The 27,851-nt window shown below is 43.2% G+C and overlaps 2 protein-coding genes across 2 annotated transcripts; one reads left to right on the forward strand and one right to left on the reverse strand.

Annotated features, from left to right (window-relative positions):
• Positions 1-1,787: 1,787 nt before the first annotated feature.
• Positions 1,788-18,956, reverse strand: nfatc4 (nuclear factor of activated T cells 4). Its single transcript, XM_035908338.2, has 13 exons — positions 18,316-18,956; positions 13,853-14,019; positions 10,967-11,479; positions 9,001-9,176; positions 8,726-8,888; positions 8,411-8,511; positions 7,190-7,291; positions 6,754-6,941; positions 6,124-6,264; positions 4,992-5,047; positions 4,767-4,893; positions 3,896-4,618; positions 1,788-2,024 (listed from the first exon to the last, which is right to left on the reverse strand). The coding sequence occupies exons 1-13, from the start codon at positions 18,506-18,508 to the stop codon at positions 1,954-1,956; spliced, it is 2,721 nt and encodes a 906-aa protein (XP_035764231.2). The 5' UTR covers positions 18,509-18,956; the 3' UTR covers positions 1,788-1,953.
• A 2,588-nt stretch (positions 18,957-21,544) lies between these two features.
• Positions 21,545-25,170, forward strand: LOC148097696 (uncharacterized). Its single transcript, XM_087831318.1, has 6 exons — positions 21,545-21,623; positions 22,898-23,442; positions 23,773-24,191; positions 24,528-24,585; positions 24,781-24,921; positions 25,102-25,170. The coding sequence occupies exons 1-6, from the start codon at positions 21,545-21,547 to the stop codon at positions 25,168-25,170; spliced, it is 1,311 nt and encodes a 436-aa protein (XP_087687444.1).
• Positions 25,171-27,851: the final 2,681 nt, after the last annotated feature.

Consider the following 27,851-nt stretch of genomic DNA (forward strand, 5'->3'; position numbering starts at 1 on the left):
TGGATTCAATTTTACAAGGTCGTTCAGCAGCTTGAAGTCAGGGCGACCTTGTTTATCCATTTATAGGATGAGAAACTATGCAGTACTGATAAGATAGTGACAAAGTTCAAAAATTAAGAGATTGTGGAAGTCATAACTAACAATGCAGATTCTGCTTTTATCACACTGAAGATGTTATTAAACCTTGAACTGACAGACAGTCACATAGTTTGGACCAAAGTGTTTTTTCCCAGGAGAACACGTGGTGTGTTAGCAATGAGAAGATGCTGAGGTTGATTCTTTGGTTTCATAAGGCTTTTTTTCTGCATTTTCTTCCTTTTTTCAATTAACAAAAGCATTACTTTGTATCAGAGGACTATAAATTCAGTGGGTCTTAAAAAAAATACATAAATATTCCCATGAACATGCTTACACATACATGTATACAATGGCAGTGTCTGACATTGGGATGTTGGCAGTGGACCCCTTGGTTCCTGTGGTTTGCTGGGTGGGGACTCCTTGGTCTGATTCTTGTGCTTTCCACTGTTGCTCACCGGATTGGGATCTGGGGAGTTTGGAGGTTGGGCTAACAGTTTAAGCTATTTTTCTTGTTCTGGAAGATTTTCTTGAGCAGCGTGGTGAGCCACATTTTACTGCCACTGTCACTGGTGCATGACTTTGCAGCGGTTAGGGGTGAGGGGGGGGGGGGGGGGGTTCAGATGGGTGGTATGTGTCAAAGTAACCTCCGCATGAGTGCCAGGACCGAACACTGTAACAAGATGATCAGTGTTATTTACCTCATGTGCTGGTTGTTTTAATGCTGTGGGCCAATCGGTGTATAATCACTCCAGTATGAAATAGTTCTTCCACGCAATTCTACATCTGCACTAATCAATACCACCGACTGCACTGTCCTGTTATCTGACTGTGATTTGATTCCTTTAAGTCAGCCCTTTGTGCGCTTCAGCTATAATTAAAATGCTATTTGCAGCTTTCCATTTATTTATTTTTGCCACGTTTGCTTGTCATGAACTTTCCATATGTAACTAACAACCTTTCCTGAGCTGCAGCCAGAGAGAAAAGTAGGACGAGGAAATGGAAAAGTCAGTGTCATGAAGGCGTTGTGGCTTCAGTAGAGCTACATTCAGAGCTCCACGGCAGCTATACTGTAACTATCCTGTACCATTAGTGATTTTGGTCTCAAGCTCACAGCATGCCCATGTATGGTTGCAGCGAAGCATATATACCCATAAAAGTGTCAGCAAACTATCTGCTGCAACTTTAAGATCTTCTTGTTGTTTGAAAACTTTTTATTACCTTGAATGTTTTGCGAGACTTAAAGACTTTTCATCCATCTCTCCTGTAGCCACAGTTCTTTAAGAGGAGAAAAAAGGACACTGTAAAGGGTTGCAGGACTATGAGTACTCTTTCAAACAGCTGCTGATTTAAGACTGCTGAGGCATCCTTCTGCTGAGTCACCCACCAACTCCTCCATGTTTCACCATTCTGAAACAAACTTGCTCTACTTTGAGGTATTCTAACAAACTATATCTCTTACAAACCTTTCAAACTGTTTTAAAAGTCCCTGCCTTATCATCCTTTCAAGAGGTCAAAAATCAGCCCTGCACCAGCCGATATATACTGAGAAACAGTAGCAGCTGGTTTCCCAGTTGTGGATTAAGCCCAGTTCAGGACCAAAAGAAAAGCATCAATGAAGACAGCCCCTGAAAAAAGATTATGGTCTACTATGTTTTGCAGACATTCCACACTCAAGCAGTTTCTTATATAATTTATTTTGAAAACATGTTACAAATATTAGTTTCCCTTTATAAAACAGTTACCTGTGGTCATAATTACAACAGTGTCCTGGTAATCCCCTTTCAATATTACATGTAACTGCAGCGACACATCTTGATACCGAGTGCATAAGGAATTTAAAATGAGGCTGAATATCAAATGGGGGACCCTCTCAGCTCAGTTTGGCTGGTTGTCCATCTGTGAGCTTGGCTGGTAAGACTGGATGTCCTCCCCGATGAACTCTGATACTGTGGAAGGAGAAGAAAATCACAGATTCACTGGACGCAATTTGCTGCTGTAAAATACAATACTAACCTATACTGCACTGTCAGTTTCAATGGTATGTATATTTTCAGAATTCATAGGCTTTATTTTAATCGTATTTCAACATCCCCTTTTTAGAGATTTTTTTTTTCACGTATTTGGAACATGTAGAAAAACTGCACACCACACCACATCTTCTTGCATCAAGTAAAAATAAAATCTAGTCCCTAACTTAACCACCACGGTTAATGCTTTGTTTCTTTTTAAAAACGCTATAATGCAAATTACAGTGAAGACTGTAAACGTCTAAAAACACCAGCAACTACAAGATGCTACCAAACATTACATTGACTAATATCTGTCTATATATCTGTCATTGACTATAACTTGTATGCTATTTGATAAAAAACAAACAAACAAACATAGTTTGGTAATTAGTTTCTAAACAAAAGACAGTTGTTTTTTTATGTTCATGTTACCAGAAATTTTTAGTTTTGATGTATCAAAAATAGTTTATACAATTATCAACTCAATCAAGTCAAGTCACCATCAATAACTCCATGCAGTTAAATCAATCATCAATAATCGTAAAACCCTACAGTATTGGGGAAAACCCAAACAATCGAGCAACCCCTTAAGAGTAAGCACTTTTAACAGGAAGCAGGAAGAAGCTTCTAGCAGAACCAGGCAAGAGACTTTTGAGGGTGTTTTTAGAAGAGACTGAAACTCTACAAATAAGGAGTTACTTGTTTGAAAACTAGTCTTTCGGGGTTCTTTTATTTTAGTCAAGAGGTAGGTTGGAATTAACCACTTTGTTTCTCAAGCTACCAGTTTACCTACAACAAGGTTTCACTTTCTCATCAAAAAGACAATTTTTGGGGCCAAATTAAGTGGCAAACTAGGTTGGAGAGCATAAATTCAGATTATTCAAATTTTGACAAAAATACAGCTCTTTTCTTTTTTACTATGCTGTGAAACTGTGACTGACCCTGCAGGTAATGTCAATATAAGGTTGTGAATCGGCCTGGTAGCCAAATCTTTACACCAAATACCACATGATCACCAGCTATCCTATCAGGGAGCCTGTGTTGCATGTCATATTACGTTCTCACGCCATAAAGCAGTGTTTGTAGATCAAAGACAATGCACCAGTGAGTAGAAAAATATTTCAGCATTAATAAACATGATTTAATAAACTTGTTTTAAAAAGTGCCTTTAAAAATCATAGTCCCAGGGCTGAAAAACAAGGACAACACTAAGTGCTAAAAACTGCAATTCCTATAGTGGCCACTGGAGACTGGCTGCAAAAGTGAGTCAACTTCCGCTGATACCCACTTTAAAATGGCCAGCTTTACGGCATTAAAGTCGTGTTTACAGTCTGGTAGAACAAATTGTTTCTGTGAAAAGTTTGCCCTTTCAAAATAAAAAGTTATTTTATAAGCTGTACATTTAGATACTAGAAAGGCTACTAAGTGTAGTTGTGCTGTTTGTGTGGTACAGCTGTCCAAGAACTTTGTGATCTAGTTTTGTGGAGTGAAATTTCTGTTTTTTATTTTTATGTTTCTTATCAATAATTAACAGATATGTATGTCAAATTTGGTGATATTACCAGATATCTTAGGACTCCACATTCTCTTCCAAATCTGGTCACTTCTGGCCAGAAAAACAAAATAAAAAACGTCCAAAATACCTAGAGAGTGGCAGCCAAAATGCACAGTCCATTCAGTGGATACCATTCATTCTTCTTTGTATTTCTTCCTGCAACATTTCTGTATCTGTGTTTGTAGCCACTTATGTCATTTTTTATCAAATCCGTTTTCAAATATCAAATTGTTTTGAAAAAACTATGTCTCACCTTCTTCAAAGGTAATGTGGTGCATAGAGGCAGAGCTGGTAAACTCCAATGGACACTCCTGGATCTTGGGATCCCTCTCTCCTCCATTTCCTGTATCCAACACTCTTCCCTGGGGGTCCCAGCCCTCATAGTGGGAGTAGGATGCTGGGCAGATATCCTGATAGGGGTTTGGGTTGGTAGGAGGGGAGGGACAGACCTCCTGAGCATAAGCAGAGTACTGTGGGTAAGAGGAGTTGGGGATGGGAGGCAGAGGGGAGGTTGAGATAGGACTTCCAGCTGGGAAAGGGCTGAGAGAGGATGAGTGGGAAGGAGAGGGTGAAGAGGACAAGTAGGGTGAGTCCAGCCATGGGGAAGGTGAAGGTGAGGGAGGCTGCGGACCACGTGGGTACAGAGGGGGAAGGAGCTCGGTGAAGCCCAGCTCTAGGTTCTCAAAACTGGGGTGACGCTCGGATAGTGCTGGCCTGGTCCCGCCGGGCTCTTCCACCGTGGCATCAGGTTTAGAGCAGTACTCCTCATTGTAGTTTATGGGTGGGCACGGAGAGGAATAGGTGGAGGGGTAGGGGGGTAGGTGGAAGCTCAGATTTTGCTCATCAGTCATCTGGTCCCCTCTCACATGGAAGCCTCTGTCTATCCTGGGTGGACCCCCTGCAGGGCACATGTTTGCACCATCCAGAGGCAGCATAGGGGATCGACAGAGCAGGGGATCATCTTCTTTGAACATAACTGAGGGAAGAAACCGAGAATAACTGACACACATAACTGATGTTTATGTAAAGCATGTCCAGCTGACACATATAAGTGTTGTATTTACATTGGATTTCAAACTGTAAATCTCTTTATTTCAAAATTATTTGTGGGATTAGATACTCACTGGGTAAATACTTGAAGCAGTTAGTGCTGCTCCGTTTCCTCTTCCCATTAGAAACATAAAGATTGACCGACACAGGCCGACTGACGGATAGGTCACTGTAGGCTGGGACCCTCACACATAAAAGACACTGGAAGGCATAAAGACGACATACAGGGGGATTACAGAGCATTTATCAGAGCATCTCCAGTTGTGTTGGATGCGTCTGCTGAAATTTCACAAATTTACCTCATTGCTGTTGTCACGGTCAACATGAGCCTCCTCCTCCCACTGTAATTTGCCATCTAATGCAAAAGAGCACAAGAGCAAGGTTTGACATAATGAACACAAGTCAATTAAAAAAGTGCAGCATCTGAATTAAGCTTCATTTAAAATGTCTGTTAGACTTCTAGTATCCCCCTTCTGATTCTGAACTCATCATTCAATCAAATAATCATCATATAATCTTTTCTTTGTGTGTCTTCTGGGTTGAATTTTGATGTTCAGCTTGAATAAAGATTTGTTTGTTGATTTTTTTAAGCTCTTGAGTCTCTATCCGAGTCCACGTTCTCCACACGTTATGACATACATGTGAGATAAGTTTCTAATAGCTGGATTACACAGACCTGAATGTGAAAATTATCAGCATATAATGAACTTCAAATATGTGAATACAACCATTTAAAGGGGGCTATTGTTTGTTGTAATAAAAATATAGTCCCACATCATCTTCAATGTTTATTAGACCTAGTTGCACAAACATTGCATCAAAGCAAACATTGCTCTGCATTTGAAGTTTGGAATGCTTGTCAACTATGTGTGGGAACCTGGAAATGTGCATTTTGACAGTTTTTATGATTTGATATGAGAGAACTATTCACTATGAAATAGTGAAAATTATCTTTTTTTGTGTGTGTATGTATAACTTAATGTGGTTTTTGAACTATTTTAGGTTGTTTGGTATTTTTATTTTGGTTTATTGATCTTTATGTTATTTGAACATTTTGCTTTTCTCAGTTCTTGACTCATTTTTTATTTGTTCCCTCAGCATTTGTTCCATTTAGCTATGACTCTCACATTTTATTTTGGAAGTTCCTTGTCTTTAGTGTCTTGCATTTAATTTTATTTCTTCTCTTGCCTCTCTGTGTATGTATAGAGGGTCTGTTAACTCTCCCATGCATGTTTAATTAGTTGGAGAAGTTAATAGTTAGAGAATTGTAAGTTCTATTTTCTATTTTAACCTAAATCTAATGGGCTGAAGTATCATTTACCTAATATTAAAAACAGATTTCAAGTTATTTTCTGTCTTATTATATTCCCAATCAACTTTTACTGCCAGTTCTGTAAATTAAAATGTGCCAAGGCTCCTCTGGACGCTTACCTGTGCCTCTCTCCATGAAAAGGACTCTGGAGACTGGCAGGAAGTTTGTGCCGCTCAGCAGCAGCTCTTCCCCTCCTTCCACAGAGCAGGAAGTGAGGCTGACCGACTCAATGACAGGCAGCTCCTGGGCCGAACGCTGGGCTGTGGTGGAGCGAAACGATAAATGCATATGTAGTCATCAGACTTTATTCATACACTACCTTTCATCAAGGTTAGTGCATCTCAAAGTGCTCTACAGATGACGGACAAGCCATTAATAATACAGAGCAAAATGCAATAAAACAGCCATAAAATATAAAGTAAAATAAAATGCAAAAAAAGCAACAAAGAGTAATCAGTGAAGTTAAGAGCTTCAGTAGTGGAGCAGAAGTAATGCAGAATAAGGTTAATTAAAAAGACATGACATTATAAAGTAGAATAAAATCAAATATATCAAATAAGATCTGTAAGTGAAAAACAAAATAAAATAAAATAATGTTTATAAAGCAAAGCGCTTGTGATCAGTGTTTGCAGAATTATAAAAAATCTCAACCTTTGACAAATCCAAGTGACACTGCATGTTTCAAATGTGACTCCTTTGTAACAGGATTCTGTATCATAATATGAATTCTCCGTAAAGCAGCCACTCACAGCATTCGATGGGCAGAGAGGCAACCTGCAGAGCCAACACTCGTCCAGGGGGTCCCGAAGGGGGCACTACAGGGAGGTGGGTACGAAACACCAAACGAACACGTGTGTTTTTCCTTCCAACATCTGTTTCTCCTTTCCTCAGCTCAATGTCTGAGTTCCTCAATTTCAAAATCCCGGCACAGTCGATGCTGTGAAACACAAGATTTGTCTCATGACATAAATTTGAGTAGGAAAAGTTTCACTCAACACTGAAACTGAAACTTTAGGGAAAGAGCTATTTAAAACTTAAAGTAGGCCAGTTACAAAGGTATGACACAGCAGTCAAACATGAGCAGCCCATCCGAGCATATATAATAAGCAACTCCAGCATATGTGTTAAAAAAAATCCTTTTTCTACAAACATGACCAGGACAGTGAGAGCATCCTTCTGACTTACAGAGCAGTCATGTTGTTCTCAGGGCTGAGGGGGATGTCCAGTAGTTTGGTCCCCACCTGGACGCTCTCATGACTGGCAGTGCCCACCATCTTTCCAGTCACTCTGAAGGGGAACATACATTTAAATTTATCAGCTGAGAAAAATAAAGTGAAATCCCAGCAGAACACAAGTTATTTATGAATGGAAAACGGTGAAATTGCTTCCAAAATGTGAGGATTTAATGCTCCTTTTCATGTCACTTCAAGTTCTGTGAACACATGAGATCAATAATCACTAATATCACCCTCACTTTTTTTCTAATGACTTAAAAAAATAATGAGCATTAGTTAAAGTCTTGCACTTATGTTATTAACTTAAAAAAAACATTGTAATATACAATGGCTGGAAAATTTCACTGGCCACTAAAAAATATTCATCTAACTTGACCTCGTAGACTTACTTTGATATTTTTAGTATTGACTGACAGTTTAAGGTGTGCAGAGTTGACTACATTCCCTTCTGAATGATAAATGAATCTCTCACATATAATTTTAAATTATCCATCCATCCATCTATCTATCTTCTTCTGCTTATCCGGGGCCAGGTCACAGGGGCAGCAGCCTAAGCAGAGAAGCCTCCTCCAGCTTGTCTGGGGGGACACCAAGGCATTCCCTGGCCAGCCGAGAGACATAATCTCTCCAGCATGTCCTGGATCTGCCCTAGGGCCTTCTCCCCGTGGGACATGCCAAGAACACCTCACCCAGGACGTGCCCAGCATACATCCTTGTCAGATGCCTGGACCACCTCAACTGGCTCCTTTCGATGTGGAGGAGCAGCGGCTCTACTCTGATCCCCTCCCAGATGGCTGAACTTCTCACGCTATCTCTAAGGGTTCTTGACTCAGTTTTAAATTATATTCCTTTCAAAGATGGAAGTGAACTCAATATTGTGTTTAAAATACAAAATTTGTGTGGGTGTGTTTTTTTCTCAGTTTGGATCTGCTTTGCTTTGGATCTGCACTTCACTCGATATAGGATATCATAATCAAAAAATATATTCTCTGGATTATGGGAAAAACTGGGAAACTGTTGTAACACATTTTCTGGACCAGCTGGTGGTTTATTGCACAATAGTTAAAGCTACGACAGTCACGTGATGGGTCCCCTGAATTTTGTGTTCCTTGAACATTATGGCATGAAGAAAACGTTTGTGTTTAAATAGAAAAATACTGCAGCTCAGTACCTGTGTATCTGATAGAAAGGATGTGGTCTGATTGATCGGTCATCAGCTGTTCCAACGAAAACCTGAAGAGAGAGCGGCTTCCTCTCTGTGTAACCACACAGCTGTGAAGAGAGAGAGACAGAGAGAGACGCAGTGTGAAATCAAACTGCGATGAGGCCAGCAGCAGTGGCCAAAGAATTTGTTCCAGTGTCGTGTGAACATGATCGAAAACATGTTAACATTAAATTAGATCTGATATCATATAACACAGTTAAAGGTGAAAAAACCTGAGAAATCACAAAAACTCTGACGAGACTCTGCGGGTTTCGTTTTCACCTTGACAACAGGATGTCCAGTCGTTGCAGCTTTGACGGCTCCTCTGCTGCCCTCCGTCTCGTAGTGGGCTCTGTGGTGTGGCCGAGGCTGGACCTCAATACGCAGCTCATACTGGTCAAACTGGGATGGCAGAGGCCAATCAAGTGGCGGCAGGGCGTTAGACCTGAAATAAATCAGATGTGAGAATTTTAGATGCAGTAAGAATAGAAAAACCACATGGAGAGAAGCAAGTAAATTTACAGGATTGAAATGTTGAAAAGTGATGCTGTCCTTGCCTGAATAGAGGGCTGTGGGCGCTGGCTCGGGTTCGGCCCCAGGCCAGAGGAGGGGGAACAGAGAGGTAGTCCATGCCCACAGATGGGGGCTCTCTCCTGGTCTGCTGGGTCTCTGGCAGTGGGCAGGGAGAGCTGTGGCCCTGAGCCTGCTCCTGGTCCACCTCCCTGGGAGATAACTGCAACACAAAAATCTCACCTCTTTAGTTCTCCACAGACTTGTTTTTGCTTTTCTATTACTATTATGTTTCTTTTCAGTCTTCTCTGTATGGTTATGTTTATGTTTATTTAAACAATTCATCATGTGAATGTGGCAGATTTAGCCGCACGGGCTAATTTTCATCTGTAGTCCCTGGCAGATTGATAACATATTAAATTAACCAACAAAACCACACATACACAGGCATGTGAGGCTAGCTAAAAGAGAGAAACATATCTAAATTAAACACATGCCCATATAACATATTAAAAATCAAATGTTAAAAATCCTTACACATTAGAATCAAAGACTTTCTTTGACACTACTCAAATCATGACAACATGTTTGATTATCCAAAAACCAAAGTTTTAGAGATTTAGAGAAAGAAGTAAATGTTGTTTTCCTTATTTCTGTGTAAGGGAACCCTAATGTACTCTAAAGCAAAGTCAACAAAACTATGGCAAGGAACAGATCACAAAATAAAGGAGTAAGAAAACATGCCAATGCAGCCTGAAAATTACACCATGGTCAGCTTTTGGAGGTATCTACACTAATAGACTAATGCAATATTAGCAACATTTATGCAATAATGTCCAAGCACGTGGATTATAGGCAGGCCCTCTACACAGAGGGGCCTGCTAATCTCTACAAAAAATTACCGAGGAAGTATAGTAATGGCAAAACTGTTTGGACCGGCAATCATGTGGAACTATTGCTGAAAGTAAATGGACTGATACTTAGATATAGATATAGCACTTTTCTGTTCTAACTGAGCATTCAGAGAGCTTTTTTTCACCCAGCCATACACACATTCCATGCCTTTACATGGTTTCTAAGCACACACACACTCTCACACTCTGATGAATACATCAGGGTTCAGTAATAACACAAGTATAAAGCAGCCACAGCAGCAGAACACACAGACTGGGAGTTTTTGCACAGTAAATACAGCAACATAGCATTATCCATCACCAGAGGAAGCCAAGGTATTGGGAAAGAAATATCCATACGATAAAAATGAAATCTCAAAACATAACAGAGTTTAATATTTACAAATTAAACATCCAATCAGGAACTAAAATGTTGGTGTCTGTATCATTAAAAAGTCGCAGCTTTAAGCTTTCTTGAAAACTGTTTTAAGACTTAAACTGCTTCAGTTTTTGTATTTGCTAAAATGCATATTTAGTGCCGATGCTAGACAGAAGCATAGTAAAAGCAACATAATATGAGCATACACTGTATAGATGGCTCTGAAATAAAGGTCCTTTGAACCTGCATTCTTTGTGATAGCCAGCAGGGGGCGACTCCTCTCACTGCGAGCGCCATTACATAGAAGTCAATGAGGAAATCACTGAGTTTTCACTCAATTTTCTGCCTCACTGAACATTTTCCTGATAGGTTTAATGGGTCAGTCACTGGTTTCAAGTCTTCTTCAGTACAGCTTGGTGTTCATTTGATATATGATGGTCACATATAGACTCAAATAAATCATGAAGCTGGTCATTCATTATGGCTTGGCTACCTTGAGTTCCACAAGTTTTTTACTGTGTGACTGTGCAGTGTCCTCGGCTTGACAGTTAGATTGAACCCTCTCTTGTAATTTCTGTTTTAATTTAAAAACAAACAAACTAGACAGGGATGGCAGCTTGAGGTCTAAGAGTAGGAGCCGAGTTAGAAAACAGAATTTTATACTGCTGCTTTGAGAGGCCTGCTCCAGGTTTGGCAGGGCGGCACCTAAATAAAAGCAATAGATCACACACAGCACTTTACCTGCTCCAAGGATGTCTTCCTGGTTTTCTGAGGAATGCTGAGCTCACAGCTGCTGGGCGGAGCTTGAGAGTGAGGGGTGGACTCTCCACCCTCCAGGTTGCACCCATGCAGTTCCTCTGAGTAACTCCCTCTGCGCGAAGTACAGGGAGACGCCAGCGGGGAGTTTCTACGCTTCTTCCCACTAGGTGAGGTGGGCCTTGAGGATGATGAGTGCCCAAAATTGATGCTGCCTTCATTCAGCTCCTCCTCCTCCACCAGCAGAGAGTCACAGCTGGAAGCGGGACTGAGCCAGCCTCGAGAGGAGGGGCTAGAGGCGGGGCTGGGGCTGAGGGAGCTGGGGCATCTGTCACGATAGGTAAAAGGATCCAGTAGAGGCAGGTAAAGGCGCTCTCTGTCCCAACCGCCGCTGTTGCCCATGTCCCAGTAACTGGAAATGGTGGGTGTTGTGTCATCGTCAGGCGAGATGGTGGTTATCTGGATGCTGGGGCACTCGACCACACGAGATTCAGAAACCTGGAAAAAAGATAAGAGGCTCGTCACAAAAATTGTCACACACAAAAAAATATATCTAATTAACAATTCAAATCTCAGTAAGAAAACTGGCAGTAAGAAGCACAATTTTAAATAGCTCTTTAAACCATTGTTATTACTTTGACCTTCAGATCAATCTTTTGACCTTTAAGGAGAGGTCAAAGGTCAAATGCGACACGATATTTTAAGATTCTCTATGGTACTTTCTACAAACACTGCACTTGTAAGAATCCTATTTTTATAAGTTATGAGGCTTTTTGACAATTTTCAACTAATAAATAATGAAGTTGACCTTGAAGACCTTGGTGGATGCAGACCAAATTTTAATGGATTTTTAACACGACCCCACTCTACATCCTTACCAAGTCTTATCAGAACTGGAGGAGTTAATAATAATAATAATAATAATAATAATAATAATAATAATAATAATAATAATAATAATAATAATAATAATAATAATAATAATAATAATAATAATAATAATGTATAAAAAGGCAGCATGGTGGCACGGTGGTTAGCACTGTTGCCGCACAGCAAGAAGGTCCTGAGTTCAATTCCAACATCAGGCCGGGGTCTTTCTGTGTGGAGTTTGCATGTTCTCCCCGTGTTTGCATGGGTTCCCTCCGGGTACTCCGGCTTCCTCCCACCATCCAAAGACATGCAGCTTGTGGGGATAGGTTAATTGGATAATCCAAATTGTCACTAGGTGTGAATGTGCGAATGAATGTGAGTGCGAATGGTTGTCTGTCCCTGTGTGTTGGCCCTGCGACAGACTGGCGACCTGTCCAGGGTGTACCCCGCCTCTCACCCTATGACAGCTGGGATAGGCTCCAGCGCCCCCCGCGACCCTGAAAAGGATAAGCGGAAGCGAATGGATGGATGGATGGATGTATAAAAAGCAAAGAAAAAATATTAGAAAGTGTTAATTCTTGTGGTCTCCACCAAGTAGTTAAAGGGGACATCTGTTAACGTCAAGGCAAACAGCCGTTATTTATTCCCTTCTCTATTTAGAGAGCACTGAGGCAGTGATCACTACGTTTTGTTTGTATGTACTAAGAATTTCATTAAACATCGTGGTGAGATAAACTATGAGAAAAAGGTTTTTTTTATGTGTGGATTTGGATCCTTTTCTTGGCACTGACCCCTTTTAAGGATGTGCTCCCTGAAAGCCTCTTTAGCTTAATTTGAAACATAAAATATAATATCTGCCACAGTGAAATATAGCTGCCTTCAGACTTTTTCAAAATTACTCCAGGACTGTAGGAGAAAGCAGGCTGGGTGTCTGGCTGTGTTTAAAACCGCTTGTTTGTCACGTCCTGTGGTTTTTATAATTTTGAGTTTTAGTTAATATAATACAGTTTGGGTTATGTGTTTTATTTGTGGGATGCATGCTTGCTTCTCCACCCTCTCGCTGTCAAGTCTTCTTCTTTTTCACGTGATTCGCTGTGCAGTTACTTCCTGTTTTATTTTAATAGTCTGTTTACCTCTCTGTGTTTATTCCCTCATGTATTGTGCAGCTGTGGAATTTTCAACTTTTGTAAAGGACTTTTAACCTAATCAAGGATTGTTTTTCATTTACCCTGTGTTGTCTGCAAGTCCAGAATTTGGGTCCTTCAGGTACAAAAGACCAATCTTTACCCAGTAAACCACAGAATTCATTGAAAACTGTACATGTACTCTCACCTTGTTATATTCTGAGACAGTATTACAACATATTTCAGCAGCTGCCCTGCAAAATGCTTAAGTCATAGAAAACAAGTAGCTGAATGCATAATAACAAAAAAAACTTTGAGTACCAATAATAATATATGAAAAAAATCAAACCAAGTATTGGTTCATGCTATTGTTTGTCAATCTCAAGCAGTTTTTAAGTCACTGTGAGTTGATTTTCAGGCTGTGCTGAGATGAATTGAAACAAGTGTCCGAATGAAAAGCAGTATGTCCACGTCTTGCCTAATATTTCCTCAACTGCATGAGTAGAAACACTAAATGTGTGAGTGTTTAAAAGTCTGTTTGCTTTGTCTCAAAAAACTTTAACTTATATACCCTAAGTCTTTCGGCCCTTGGTTTGGATACAGCAAAAACTCTCCAAGTAAGGAAAACCTCTTAATCTTAAGGGAAAATGGAAGGAAACCCAAGAAAAAGCTGCTGAGGAAGCCTCCTTCTTCCTGGACTGACTTACATGCAATCGACGGCGTGTCTACAAAAGTTGAATATGCTCTTGGAACAAACTTAAGGTCAACCAATCAGACGGCTGCTGCAGCTGCTGTAGCTGATTCTTTCTACGCTCATTTGTTCAGTCGAGGTTGAAACTGCAGATTATATGAAATACTTAGACATAGGCTGTCTCACCTGTACAGAGCGTGCCGGCAGGCTCTCATAGGTCCCGCTGAACTTATTGAAGTGATCCCTTCGTGGAGGTGGGGAATGCATCCCTGCCCGCTGACTGGACGCAGGTGTCGGGCTGGGGATGTCGATTGAGTGACCTGCGTGAGAGGCAGCCAGGTTTTTGTCTGTAACTGAAAACACATAAAGGTTGGGATGAATATCCGGATTCATGAAGGGCACACCCACAAATTATATGAATTAGAAAATCTTTACAATACTCTTTCTGTTGGCAAGTTGCCCGCTTGCTTAAACTGACTATAATCCCATGCTCCCAAAGAACAGCACTTTGTTCTGTTCACTATATACCTTTTCATCCACATGACAATAAATAATTATTCATCTGCTTTTCATCCCCTTAACCACACAATAATAGCTAGCTCTGCAACTGTCCTGCTCTTGTACCTCTGGCGTGAGAGAGACTCATTAGATGAAAATCAAAATATTGTAAACACAATTTGTGGTGAGTAAGGATTCATTTTTTATCATCAGTGTGCTTCTATCATGCTTTACACATCAGTTTCCCTTCCTTTTTACTGTAATTGCTACCATATGGAAAATGCACACGCTGGAATTTTACCGCAATAATGTCTTAAAAGCAAATGCAGCATTTTTGTCACTTTTAATATAAATTAGGAAATAGAAGTAATTTTCGGAAAATGCAAAACTACTCCAAACAGTTTAGTAAATAGATAAGAAACAACTAGCTGCACTCACAGAGGATTAAGTCGTTTGACATTTTTAGAAAATCTGAGGCAAACAGCTGCTTAACATTGTTGAGTGATTTTAAAACATTTTGTGTACAAGGTGTACTTGATAGCCAGCCAAAATCTTAAGGCAAATAGTGGTATTTGGAAGCCTCTATTACATCTGTCATTTAAAATTTCTTCTGATTACATCGCCTGAAGGAACATAGCATTACAGCGGTATTTGTGTTCTTAGTAAAAAGCTCCACTAGCATCACACCATACATTTCCTTGCTTAAAAAAAAATTAAATTAGGAGTTGGGAACGTCGCCGTTTGCTGGATGCCCCTCTTACATCTCAATCAAAAGAAAAGCAAGCAATTCGAGAAACACATACTCCACGAGTACACCTCTAACATCTGACCTTGTGCTTTGAACTCTGTCTCTTATGGTACTGAGCAACCTGAGCCAGACTCGTGTCACATCACAGGGTTATAATGCAGACACTGGGGTTAGGAAGGTGACAAATGTCATAATCCAGACATGTAAGAGTCCATGAAATTAATGAAACAGAATTTACATGTAGACAAATGTATATGCCTTAAATGTGTTGCTTATATTTAAAAGAAAAAGTAGTTTGTATATGTAGGTGAACTTCAGTCAAATGCTATTGTATTTAAAAAAGATGCATGCATATGTTTTCCCAATTGCCACAGCCTAATCAATATTTATAGCTCTGTCTGACCGGACTTCCACTCTACATGGAAGAACCAATGTGAACATCTGCCCACAGTTTTTACCATCACAACACTAAAAGCATTGCTGTTTAATTCTAGGATATAATTTGTCTCCGGCACCTTATCAGACAGTTTTATACAGTCCACAAAAAACAGGGAAAAATGCTGACCATGTGTCACGTTCAAAGCTTTTTTGGAATGAGCCAAGTCTCAGTCACAGACCAGTTTGTCTTGGGAGACCCAACCTGGAGGAAATGCCCCCAACAACATAACCTCCAGGATCACTCTGACACTCAAACCGCTGCACCATCATAACGTGACCATTCACTGAGGTGAATCCCAAGGCATATCTACACTGTTCCTCACTGCACACTCGTATTCCTTGGTACACTATTTGGAGACAACTAGCTTAATTTTATAGCATAAAGACTGGAAACACCTAGTCAGAAGCATAAAAATCAATGTATTATTATCTCTGAAGCTGTTGTTAAATCTTTATGCTAGCTAGACTAATTAGCAGCTAACTATAGCTTCACATTTAAAAGGCAGACATGAGTTTGGTATCAGCCATGTTTTCTTTGTGACTCTTGGACACCAATTGGTTTTCATTTTAAAATTCTTCATGCTATTTTTTAGTCTTAGTCTTAATTATTTTGTTAATAAAAGCAACAGGAAACAGGGGACCAAACTTGGAATGGTAAATGCTGCCAGCTTAGCTTCCACATTCAGTTCAAAAACATCAACGTAGATGTCCAGATGAATCTAAATGTGGGCCAAAAAGACTGTGATAATCTTGCCTTAAAGTGGGATTTGGTTTTATCCGTAATCACTATGTCGTATGGCAACAATTTATCAAAATCCCCCCAAAACTTTCAGCTCTACTTTTAAACTATTTCGTACATTTTTCCATGTATTATAGTTACAAATTGCGCAGTAAAGGGTGAAATGGGAATTCTAACTAAATCATGAAGTTTACTTTTGGCTCACTGATTCATTTCACAGCATGAAGAACCACACACCCAAATCCACCGCTGACCTTGACATTTATATAGAGACTTTTTTCATTGTATAATCTCAACATGACTCCTTTGGATTTTGCCCATAAGCCACCAAACTGACTCCTTAAGGCCACATCCCTTGCCACAACATTTTCCCAGTGTGGTGTGGTCTGGCTTCACATGGAGTCAAACAGTAGTTACTCTCTAATGAACGAGGCTCCGACTGATCACTGCCGCTCCGTAGTGGCAGCGGGCCATGCGGGCAATTTTTGGGCAATGCGGACACACAACAGCAACTGCCAACGAATTAAGACGCTGGGTGAAAAAAAAAATCTCTTCAAATGTTTCCTGGCAACAAAAGTATTTCCAAGTGATTAAAGCTGCAGTACTGAGGCAACTCTTCTGCTGGCGGATTTTTCACATGAATCAGTGATTTAGCGGTTTATATGTAGACCAGCAGGAGTTTATGAGGCACCAGAATTTAACTAACACTTATCGAACAGGGAAAAAAAAGACTCACTGATCTGATATACTTTCATGTTTGTTTCCATGTCCTGAGCTGAACCTCAAGAAAGCAATGTTTACCTCAACCTGGGGGTCTGTGGGGCCTCACAAGTGGTGGAAAAGCAAAAATGGCATAATACTGCTGCGTGCCCCCTTGTATGGCGCGCATATATATATATATATATATATATATATATATATATATATATATATATATATATATATATATATATATATATATATATATATATATATATATATATATATATATATATATATATATAAGCCTTATAGGGTTCAAAAGAAATGGAAAAAAAACATACATTTGTGCCACTCAGATTGATTTCTTCTTAAGCTTAAACTGTTGTCTTTTTTTTTTTTTTTTTTGCCACAACTTAATGGGGAATTTATCTCTTCGTGTTCTCTTCTTAATCTTTAAAAAAAACCCATAATTTAAATTATCATTGGATCAGTTTCTTTTGGAGATACCAGTCTAACAGATCTAATATACTTCAGAGAATCTCAGTTCGAGAGTCCAGCTCTTTAACAAACTTCGATCTTAAATGAGATGGTTTCCGGCGTGAGGTTCTGGGTAAAAACAATAGGTCACAAAACAGGTCTGGAGCAGCATAATAGACCTAAAGTATAAGTATTTGCAATAATGGATTTTTTAAAAGTCTTTGACAGTTAAATTATTCAACTCATTGGTGAACAAACTTTACCACCACAACAATCTTGTTGCAGCTAAATTGTCAATCTGTTTACCTTGATAGATATTGGATTCATACTTAACTTTGAAAAGCCCAACTTTAACACATTTTATGGGCATATCCATGGAGATTTTTACCCAAATAAATAAAACCTACATACTCTGAAACATTTCAAAAAAAGTGAAGAAAAACGTGAAGACTTGCCCTCTCCTTTTTCTCCTGTAGTTAATGTTCATACCTTGGGTGTGGTAATACAAATGTATGCCAGTGTGGGCGGGAAACAAATGAGTGAGAAGATGTGAGGATGTGAGGTATGTGTATGTATTGGTGGAGCTCGGATGAAGACGAGAGGGAGGTGTGTGTGTGTGTGAGTGTGTGTGTGTGTGTGTGTGTGTGTGTGTGTGTGTGTTCAGTACACAGAGGTTGAGGTTCCTTCCCAGATGGCAGCTGTTAACTCTACTCACACGCACAGCTGATTAGAAACACATTGAGTCTGGGGCTGCACGCACGCATGCACAAGCTCACAATGCGCAAAGATATGCACGCAGATGCATACCACACAGAAAACAAACACACAGTAAAAATATACTCGTTCTCACGCAAGCATCGGACGTACGTTCAAACATACACATCACATAAGCACAGGCATGCAGATGAAAGCCCCATCAAACGACACGCACGCGCACAGAAGTTCCCATGAGTTATAGAAGCCACCCCGTCAGGCCGCTCAGACCCCCTTTATCCAGTATGTCCCTTTGCTTTTAACACGTTCAGCTATTCAGGAAGTGACTCTAACCCAGGCTGCTGCTGCTGCAGGAGTCGAGTTGCAGCAGGGCGCCTTCACTTTCCACCCCGGCAGCGGAGCTCTCCGGCTCGGTAGTGCGCACCGGGGATGGACCCTGGCTCTGCCGCGACGGCGGATCCTCCTCAAAAACCAACTTGAACTCGAACTCTCCCTCCTCCCAGCCCGAGCCCGGCGCGGCCCCCATCGCCCTCCGGCAGCAAGGACAGGATACAGATATACTGATACAATCTTGTCTCCCTGCGTCAGGCGATTTTAACGTCCCTTGGTGCGCCTTTAAAAAGAATTCAAAAGAACTTTATTCCCCAAACGCTTCTCCTAAGTGCGTGTCATTGTGCTAATGTTCCTCATCTGGGATATGTAGGAAAGTTTTGCTTCAGAAAGTTTCTACGCGAGAAATTCTGCTTCTTGCCTCCTTGTTTGCAAGTTTTTCCAGACTTGATGTCTTGATATCCAAATCAAATTTTCGCTCCGGATAATTTACAGTCTTCTCCGAATCATATTTCCAAAATACCGTCGGCTCTTTCATTCTAGCTCCATCGTCATCCCTGTAGCTTCTTCTTCTTCTAGTTCTTCAAGAGACTGGGAGGAGGGAAAAAAAGTTTATCAAATATTTTTGTCGTCCTTTACCCTTAATTGCCTTTGGGTGGGTTTCCCAGCTCCAGTTGGTCCGTTACTCATTCCCCATAGGACCTCATGTCTGTCAGTCATGAATCCCCTCTGCCCAACCTCCTGCCCCCCTCCTCTCCCCCTGCCTCGCTCACTCTGAAGATTTCTCTTGAAGTCATTCACTTAACATTCACTTATTATAACAATCCCATGCAAATTTCTCTTTTCTTGTCTCATTTTGCATCATTTGCATCATCTCATTTAGTTTTTCCTTTTAAAATCAACTTCATGTCCTCATCATCCTTATCATCAATTAGATTTTCGCACAGTTAAGCCCAAAACAATATGATTATTATTCCAATCATGAGCAGGACACATGGCAAGAAGTTCATTATCTCTGAAACCTGCCATAGGCCGCCTGCACGGCCACCAGGGCTGTGATGTTAACTGTCAGTTAGTGAACATAAGAGGGCCTATTTCCTGTGGCAATGAACACAACAGCCCCCCCTTTTTTGGCTGTCACTCCTCCCCTTTTCTTCTCTTGCATTTTTTTCCTTTCCCTCCCAGCTCTTTCTCCCCTCTTCTCCCCACTGAATCCTCCTTGTCCCTCCTTCTCCTGAGTCTTGCCTCCCTCCTCTTCCTCTCCACCAAAGGTCTGTTTCTCATTATCCTCTGTAGTCTGCTCTCTGTCTGAGTCAGGAGACGAAAAACTTAAATAAACACTCTCTCTCTGGCTCTCTCCGCCTCAGTTCAGCTCTCAGTGCCCCCTCCCCTCCACTCTGTCTCTTCTGTCCTCCTTCCTCGGCCTCCTCTCGTTCTCACAATCATTAGGAGTATGTTATACTGGTGTGTAGCTGGGGGCCTGTTTCACTCTCTATGTCATCCTCTTGGGGTTGTGTGGGCAGGCCTTGGATGCTGGACTGATTTCAAGATGTTGCAGTGTGGTTGGGGAGAGGAAAAAGTGCGACCAGCAAGGCAGGCACAAGAATTTCTGAGGCCCTAACAAGCCTCAGACTTGATAAACCTTTACACAACCACGGTGAAAAAAATCCCACTGACTCCACTGGGTTATAATCAGAGAAATTGTTTTCTCTGTGGTAAAGAAAAAACCCCATAGAGGTTTGATTGGTGACCTCATGGTGGTTGAAATTTTCTAATCAACCATTTAGTTTCCTGCTTTCCTAAGAGACAAGAAAATGTCCAAACTACGAGTGAAAGCATGCTTCAGACAGTGTGATTAATATTTAAAGTCCTCCAGTACCTTTCCAAAAGCAGAAGTATGTGAAGCCAGTTGCTCCAGCTGTTGAAACGAGTATTTTCCAAAAGGTATTGCATAGGGCTTAGTTGTTGCTAAATATTTCCTCCTAATGAAACAAATGGCCTGTTTGGAGCACGCATAATTAGAACCAGTGGCGCTATTATAACTGAGTACTGATGATAACCATCTTATTTAAAAATGAAACATCAATATCACGGCACAAAATCGCATAGGATAACAGGATACACAGGATGAGCTTCAATCCATATAATAATATTTTCATCAGCTGTTTATCCAATTTAGTTTTAAGTTGCTTTTTTTTAACAAATGTTGTGACCCTTTTTGACAAGGATAAAAATTTGACATCGTGACCACCCTAGATAACAGTGATAGCTATTCTATAAATATTGGACTCTCTCAGGGTCACGTCCACCCATCAAACCACCCTGAGCTCCTCCACAGTTATTAGAGCCACTAGAGAGCGCTGTTTTTATGGGAAATATATATCAAGTTGGACAAAAGATGCTTATATTTGACTGCAACTGAGTTTCTAAACACAAAGGAATGGCTTTACTATTAACTTACTCGATACACCTGAGGTTGTACAGGGGGTTTACAGTGTAAGATAAACCTGCCTTTTGAAACCCCCATTTGGCCACAAAACAACAGAGTTTTGCACCTTTTTATAATAACTTTGTCTAGCTTTACAATACAATGAAAATACCACATGTTTTTCTTACATAGTAATCTCCTTGCAATGTGCATTTGCATATATCTGGGTCAATCCAGTGCCGGAGCTGTCAGGACTGCATTCACACAAAGGTGTCACTGAAATTAATGCAAGGGTTTGTGTTTTTCATGCAGTAAATAATCCAAGAAAAGAGGTGAGGGGTGGGGAAAGTCTTTTCTTCTTGTTTGTTGTGTGGAAAACAACAAAAAGTATATATTCAGTCTGCTCTCTCTCATTCCTTCTCTATATCATTTTCACTTCAGGTGAGTTTACAGGTATTTATTTCCAACAGCTTTATTTTTCTTTCTGTTATCGAGATAGATAGATTAAGACTTTGATAAAGATATAAAATAAAAAAACTAAATGTTCATTGTCCATTGTCACTTAGAGGATAAGCATTTATTGTAATTAATCAGTCTGCACGTGTATGTTCTGAATTATTATTTTTTGCATAGATGACAAAAGTCCTCTCTTATAAACACTGAATCCTAAATCTATGTGTAAGCAGTGCTGTACATTTCCAGCAGTTCAGAGATAGGACACTTCTATAAATGGAAAGATTTAAAGGGCTGTGAAACTGTAAAGTTGAATGGCTAATAAATTGTTTAAAGCAGCACTGCAGTATGATGGATGAGTGCAAAAGACAGGAGGAGCTGCTGAGTGTCAAGTATATGGGAGGAGAAGACAAAGAAGGAAGGATTCCATGTGGATGTGTTGCCCTCGTGTGGTGAAAGCTAGAATAATTTTACTGTAACTTTCCTAAAAAGCAAGTATAGTGAAGTGAATTTTCAAAGTGAAATTTACCAAAAATGATCAGTAAAATGATTTTGGCAACATGATTTCTGTTATACACCAGATAGAAACAAAAACAAAATAAATGCATGCAAATTATTACTCGTGTTCTTTTATATTGACATTTATACGTCTACATTTCTTTTATATAACTGCTTTGCTGTCTTTTTTTTTATGCTGCTTTTATAACTCAGTGTCTCTCTGGGATTGATAAAGTTCCTGTGTCGACACAGGAACCACTCCACTCAGGAACCAATCCCAACCACTCCACCACCATGGTTGATATTTCGTTTCGTTCATTTTGTTGTAAGTGAGAAAACTTACAAATTCATCAGAGGCCCAAATAATTATTTCTCCCAGTTTACTGGAGGCGGAGTCTTCACTAGTTTGTTTGGCTGACGTTGGCTGGCGAGACTGCCACAGGTTAAAGCCTATTATCAAATATCCAGTGAATGTCGATAATCTCCTTAGTTACTGTCACGGCTGGCGGGGTGAGCCGTGTGGTGTGGAGGAAACGGAGGACCCAAAATGCAGACAGCCGATATGATGATATGAGTGAGGGTTTAATTTACAGGGTACAAATAACAGAACTGAGGGCAGGACAGAACATAAACCTAAACTGGGTGAGCTAAACAACAAACCGGAGATACAAATGGGGTGGGAGGCAGAGAGACACAGACGAGGAACAGACACCATGAAACACAGACGAGCCGACAACCAACACAGACCGACACCCACTATATATACACACACACACAGGGTAATCGGGTAATGGCAGACAGGCGGGGACACAGCTGGAACTAATGGACATAACGAGACAACCCTACAAAGTAAAACAGGAAACACACAGACTGTTTTACATAACAACACGGGGACATGAACAGAGCACCGAGGGAGACGCAGGTAGGGAAAATAAACACAACCAAACCCCAACCACCAATACAAAACAGAATAAACTAGAAAATACTAATAACAAAACTCAAAGCGCTGGGTCACCGACCCAGGACCGTGACAGTACCCCCCCCTCAAGGGCTGGCTCCAGACAGCCCAAAACAAAAACAGACGACCAACCCAGGGCGGGCGGCGGGGGGATCAGGACGGAGGGACCAACACCGAACAAAAACAAGCTCCAGCGAACCAAGCGAATTGTCCAAAACACAAACACACATGCTGGAGTCCAAGAACAGGGTCCCAAAACATAGTTCAGGAGGCCGGCCATGCACACGGCAGCGGCGACGACGGGGAAACAGTTCAGGAGGCCGACCGTGCACACGGCAGTGGCGACGACGGGGAAACAGTTCAGGCGGCCGACCGTGCGGACAGCAACGGCGGCGAAACAGTTCAGGCGGCCGACCGTGCGGACAGCAACGGCGGCGACGGGGAAACAGTTCAGGCAGCCGACCGTGCGGACAGCAACGGCGGCGACGGGGAAACAGTTCAGGAGGCCGGCCGTGCACACGGCAGCGGCGGCGTAGATGCCCAACATGCGGCCCGGCAGATGACCGACGATGTTGAGGCGGCAGTTGGGAACCTGAAGGCTGCGTGGCCTTCGCTGGACCAGACGAGGCAGGAGCTGAAGCTGGACCAGACGAAGCTGAAGCAGAGGCTGGACCAGACGAGGCTGAGGCAGAGGCTGGACCAGACGAAGCGGAGGCAGAGGCTGGACCAGGCGAAGCGGAGGCAGAGGCTGGACCAGGCGAAGCGGATGCAGAGGCTGGACCAGGCGAAGCGGATGCAGAGGCTGGACCAGGCGAGGCTGATGCAGAGGCTGGACCAGGCGAGGCTGATGCAGAGGCTGGACCAGGCGAGGCTGATGCAGAGGCTGGACCAGGCGAGGCTGATGCAGAGGCTGGACCAGGCGAGGCTGATGCCGGAGCTGGACCAGGCGAGGCTGATGCCGGAGCTGGACCAGGCAAAGCGGATGCCGGAGCTGGACCAGGCAAAGCGGATGCCGGAGCTGGACCAGGCGAGGCTGATGCAGAGGCTGGACCAGGCGACGAAGAAGCCGGAGCTGGACCAGGCGACGAAGAAGCCGGAGCTGGACCAGGCGACGAAGAAGCCGGAGCTGGACCAGGCGACGGCGTGGGTGAAGCTGAGGACACGGAGGCTGCAGCTGGCGAGGATGAAGACACGGAGGCTGCAGCTGGCGAGGATGAAGACACGGAGGCTGCAGCTGGCGAGGATGAAGACACGGAGGCTGCAGCTGGCGAGGATGAAGACACGGAGGCTGCAGCTGGCGAGGATGAAGACACGGAGGCTGCAGCTGGCGAGGATGAAGACACGGCTGCTGCAGCTGGCGAGGATGAAGCTGCTGTTGCTGCCGGTGGTGTGGATGAAGCTGCTGTTGCTGCCGGCGGCGTGGATGGAGCGGCAGCCGGCGAGGATGATGAGGCTGCAGCTGGCGGCTGGACGGGCTCCTCGGGCCCTCCAGCTGACGAGGCAGAAGACTGGACGGGCTCCTCGGGCCCCCCAGCTGACGAGGCAGGAGGCTGGACGGGCTCCTCGGGCCCTCCAGCTGACGAGGCAGAAGACTGGACGGGCTCCTCGGGCCCTCCAGCTGACGAGGCAGGAGGCTGGACGGGCTCCTCGGGCCCTCCAGCTGACGAGGCAGAAGACTGGAAGGGCTCCTCGGGCCCTCCAGCTGACGAGGCAGGAGGCTGGACGGGCTCCTCGGGCCCTCCAGCGGACGAGACAGAAGGCTGGACGGGCTCCTCGGGCCCTCCAGCTGACGAGGCAGAAGACTGGACGGGCTCCTCGGGCCCTCCAGCTGACGAGGCAGGAGGCTGGACGGGCTCCTCGGGCCCTCCAGCGGACGAGACAGGAGGCTGGACGGGCTCCTCGGGCCCCCCAGCGAAAACAGTCGCAGAACCAGTGGGCACTGGAGCCCCTGGCAGGGACGGATCAGAACCAGCAGGCGCACGGGCCTCTGGCAGGGACAATTCAGAACCAGCAGGCGCACGGGCCTCTGGCAGGAACAGATCAGAACCAGCAGGCGCACGGGCCTCTGGCAGGAACAGATCAGAACCAGCAGGCGCACGGGCCTCTGGCAAGAACAGATCAGAACCAGCAGGCACACGGGCCTCTGGCAGGAACAGATCAGAACCAGCAGGCACACGGGCCTCTGGCAGGAACAGATCAGAACCAGCAGGCACACGGGCCTCTGGCAAACACAAGGCTGACTGCAGCTGCACCGAACATTGACTCAGCTCAGGCAGCGACAGCCGGGTGCAGTCCTCAGCTGGCTTCTTTACCTCCAGGGGTCCAGAGTCTGCTGGGGGCTGAAACCCAGCCTCTGGGGAGGCCCTGGAGTGCATCTCAGTCTCACAACTGGCCAGCTCTTGAGGAAAGTTTGCAGGATTGTGTGGTTTGTCTCTCTGCAAAAAACACTTAGAAAAAGAGTCCAAAACGGGAGGCAGAGACGCAGCCTCCTGTACAGAGGGAGTCGGTGAAGATGGCATAGATGACTGGGCTAGTGGGGATACCGGGGACCGAGCTGAATGCGGCTGTGCAGCTAAACGAGCTTGCGGCTGTGCAGCTAAACGAGCTTGCGGCTGTGCAGCTAAACGAGCTTGCGGCTGTGCAGCAGGCTCAAAAAACACAGCCCCGGTATAAACAGTCACTAGTTCCGGTGAAACCAAAAGAGTGTCTTGTCCACTCACCACAGCCTGTAGTGCTATAGTCCTAGTATCCGGCTGTGGGGTGACGCGCCGACGGCGCGATCGTCGCCTCCTCCCTGCGGACGACTCCGGCGGGCCGGGCAAAACCTCCGGCGGGCCGGGCAAAACCTCCGGCGGGCCGGGCAAAACCTCCGGCGGGCCGGGCAAAACCTCCGGCGGGCCGGGCAAAACCTCCGGCGGGAGAAGCTGACGTGGCTGTTCCGGGGCGGCCGTAGTCCGCTGCTGCTGGACAAAGTCTGTGGATTCCCGGGCTTGCACCACCTCCCGGGCTTTACGCAGGTTGCGAATTAAGTCCGAAAGTCCCTCGAACTGGCAGAGGTAGGAATTCCCTTCCAGAATTGCCTCGATGGCTTTTAACCCCACCACTTTCGCACTTGCGTTGGTGGTGTGGGTTACCCAGTCCATGAGGCGTTGGATGCGTGCGAGGTCGCTCTCCCCAGACAAAGCTGCTGGATCCATCTTGTGGTCGGCTCGTACTGTCACGGCTGGCGGGGTGAGCCGTGTGGTGTGGAGGAAACGGAGGACCCAAAATGCAGACAGCCGATATGATGATATGAGTGAGGGTTTAATTTACAGGGTACAAATAACAGAACTGAGGGCAGGACAGAACATAAACCTAAACTGGGTGAGCTAAACAACAAACCGGAGATACAAATGGGGTGGGAGGCAGAGAGACACAGACGAGGAACAGACACCATGAAACACAGACGAGCCGACAACCAACACAGACCGACACCCACTATATATACACACACACACAGGGTAATCGGGTAATGGCAGACAGGCGGGGACACAGCTGGAACTAATGGACATAACGAGACAACCCTACAAAGTAAAACAGGAAACACACAGACTGTTTTACATAACAACACGGGGACATGAACAGAGCACCGAGGGAGACGCAGGTAGGGAAAATAAACACAACCAAACCCCAACCACCAATACAAAACAGAATAAACTAGAAAATACTAATAACAAAACTCAAAGCGCTGGGTCACCGACCCAGGACCGTGACAGTTTTTTTATATAATACTTTCTTTTAAGGGGGCTGCTGGTCCCAGACCGACACATCTTCACAGAATCACGTACATCACATACAATCACATACAAGGTCTTGAATAATCAGGCCCCATCTTATCTTAATGACCTCATAGTGCCACATCACCGCATTAGAGCATTTTGCTTTCAAACTGTGGGCCTACTTGTTGTTCCTGGAGTATTCAAAAGTAGAATGGGAGGCAGAGCCTTCAGTTTTCAGGCTCCTCTTCTGTGGAACCAGATTCCACTTAGATTCGGGAGACAGACACTATCTCTACTTTTAGTATTAGGCTTAAAACTTTCCTTTTTGCTAAAGCATGTAGTTAGGGCTGGATCAGGTGACCCCGAATTCTCTCTTAGTTATACTGCAGTAGGTGTAGGCTGCTGGGGGAAGTAGTTCTCCTTCAGTCACTATTTCTAGTCACTATGTGTTTATAGACCTCTCTGTATTTAATCATTATTTATTACTATCTCTGGCTCTCTTCCACAGCATCTCTTTCATCCTGCCTTCCTCTCCTCACCCAAGCCAGTCATGGCAGATGACTGCGCTTCCCTGAGCCTGGCTCTGATGGAGGTTTGTTCCTGGTAAAAGGGAGTTTTTCGTTCCTACTGTCGCCAAAGTGCTTGCTCATAGGGGGGCGGTCGCCCCATGATCAGAAGGTCGGTGGTTCAAATCCACTGAACGGCAAGGTACCGTCCCTGCGCACCGCTCCTCGGGCGCCTGCTTAGTGGCTGTCCACTGCTTCACTGAGTGAATGGGTCAAATGCAAAGGAAAAAAAAGTGATTTCCCCACAGGGATCAATAAAGTACACATTATTATTATATGACTGTTGGTGTGATTTGATACTGTATAGATAAAATTGAATTGAAATTCAGGTTTATTTAAAATGTTTAATAAAAAGAAACCCTCAGTTTATTTTGTAACTGAAAGACAATGAACTTCAATAAAAGGACCATCACATCTTTCACTAAATGTTTACTGTATAGGATGAGCACAGAGTTCATCTTGAAGGGTGACAGATAGTTCTGAGAAACTAAATTACTTCCTTATTTTACTTTTTTCCTAATTTACACTTTTACTTCAACTAAAACTACAAACTAAAAATATTATACACAAATTTCCAAGTACTTAATTGTTTGGACGGCACTTTTCCACTTTTACTGACGACTCAAAGCACTGCACACATTTACATTCAAATCAAAACGATCTGTTTTTATTTTGGTCTGTAGAGCTATTTTCCACTCAAGTTTATTTTGGAATTACTTACCCAAATAAAAGTTCAACTTTTAGAGTTTAATCTTAAAAATTAAACTCCTTAGACATTCTTTTGCAAGCATGTCCTAGGTCATGATAGGCAGTATTAACGTAGCTCTTTAAAAGTAGTGAGAATAAGTGGACCAGAAAAAACCGGCAGAAGCAGGATA

Source organism: Neolamprologus brichardi, chromosome 18 (genome assembly GCF_056152115.1).
Source record: "Neolamprologus brichardi isolate AB-2024 chromosome 18, ASM5615211v1, whole genome shotgun sequence".
Taxonomy (NCBI): domain Eukaryota; kingdom Metazoa; phylum Chordata; class Actinopteri; order Cichliformes; family Cichlidae; genus Neolamprologus; species Neolamprologus brichardi.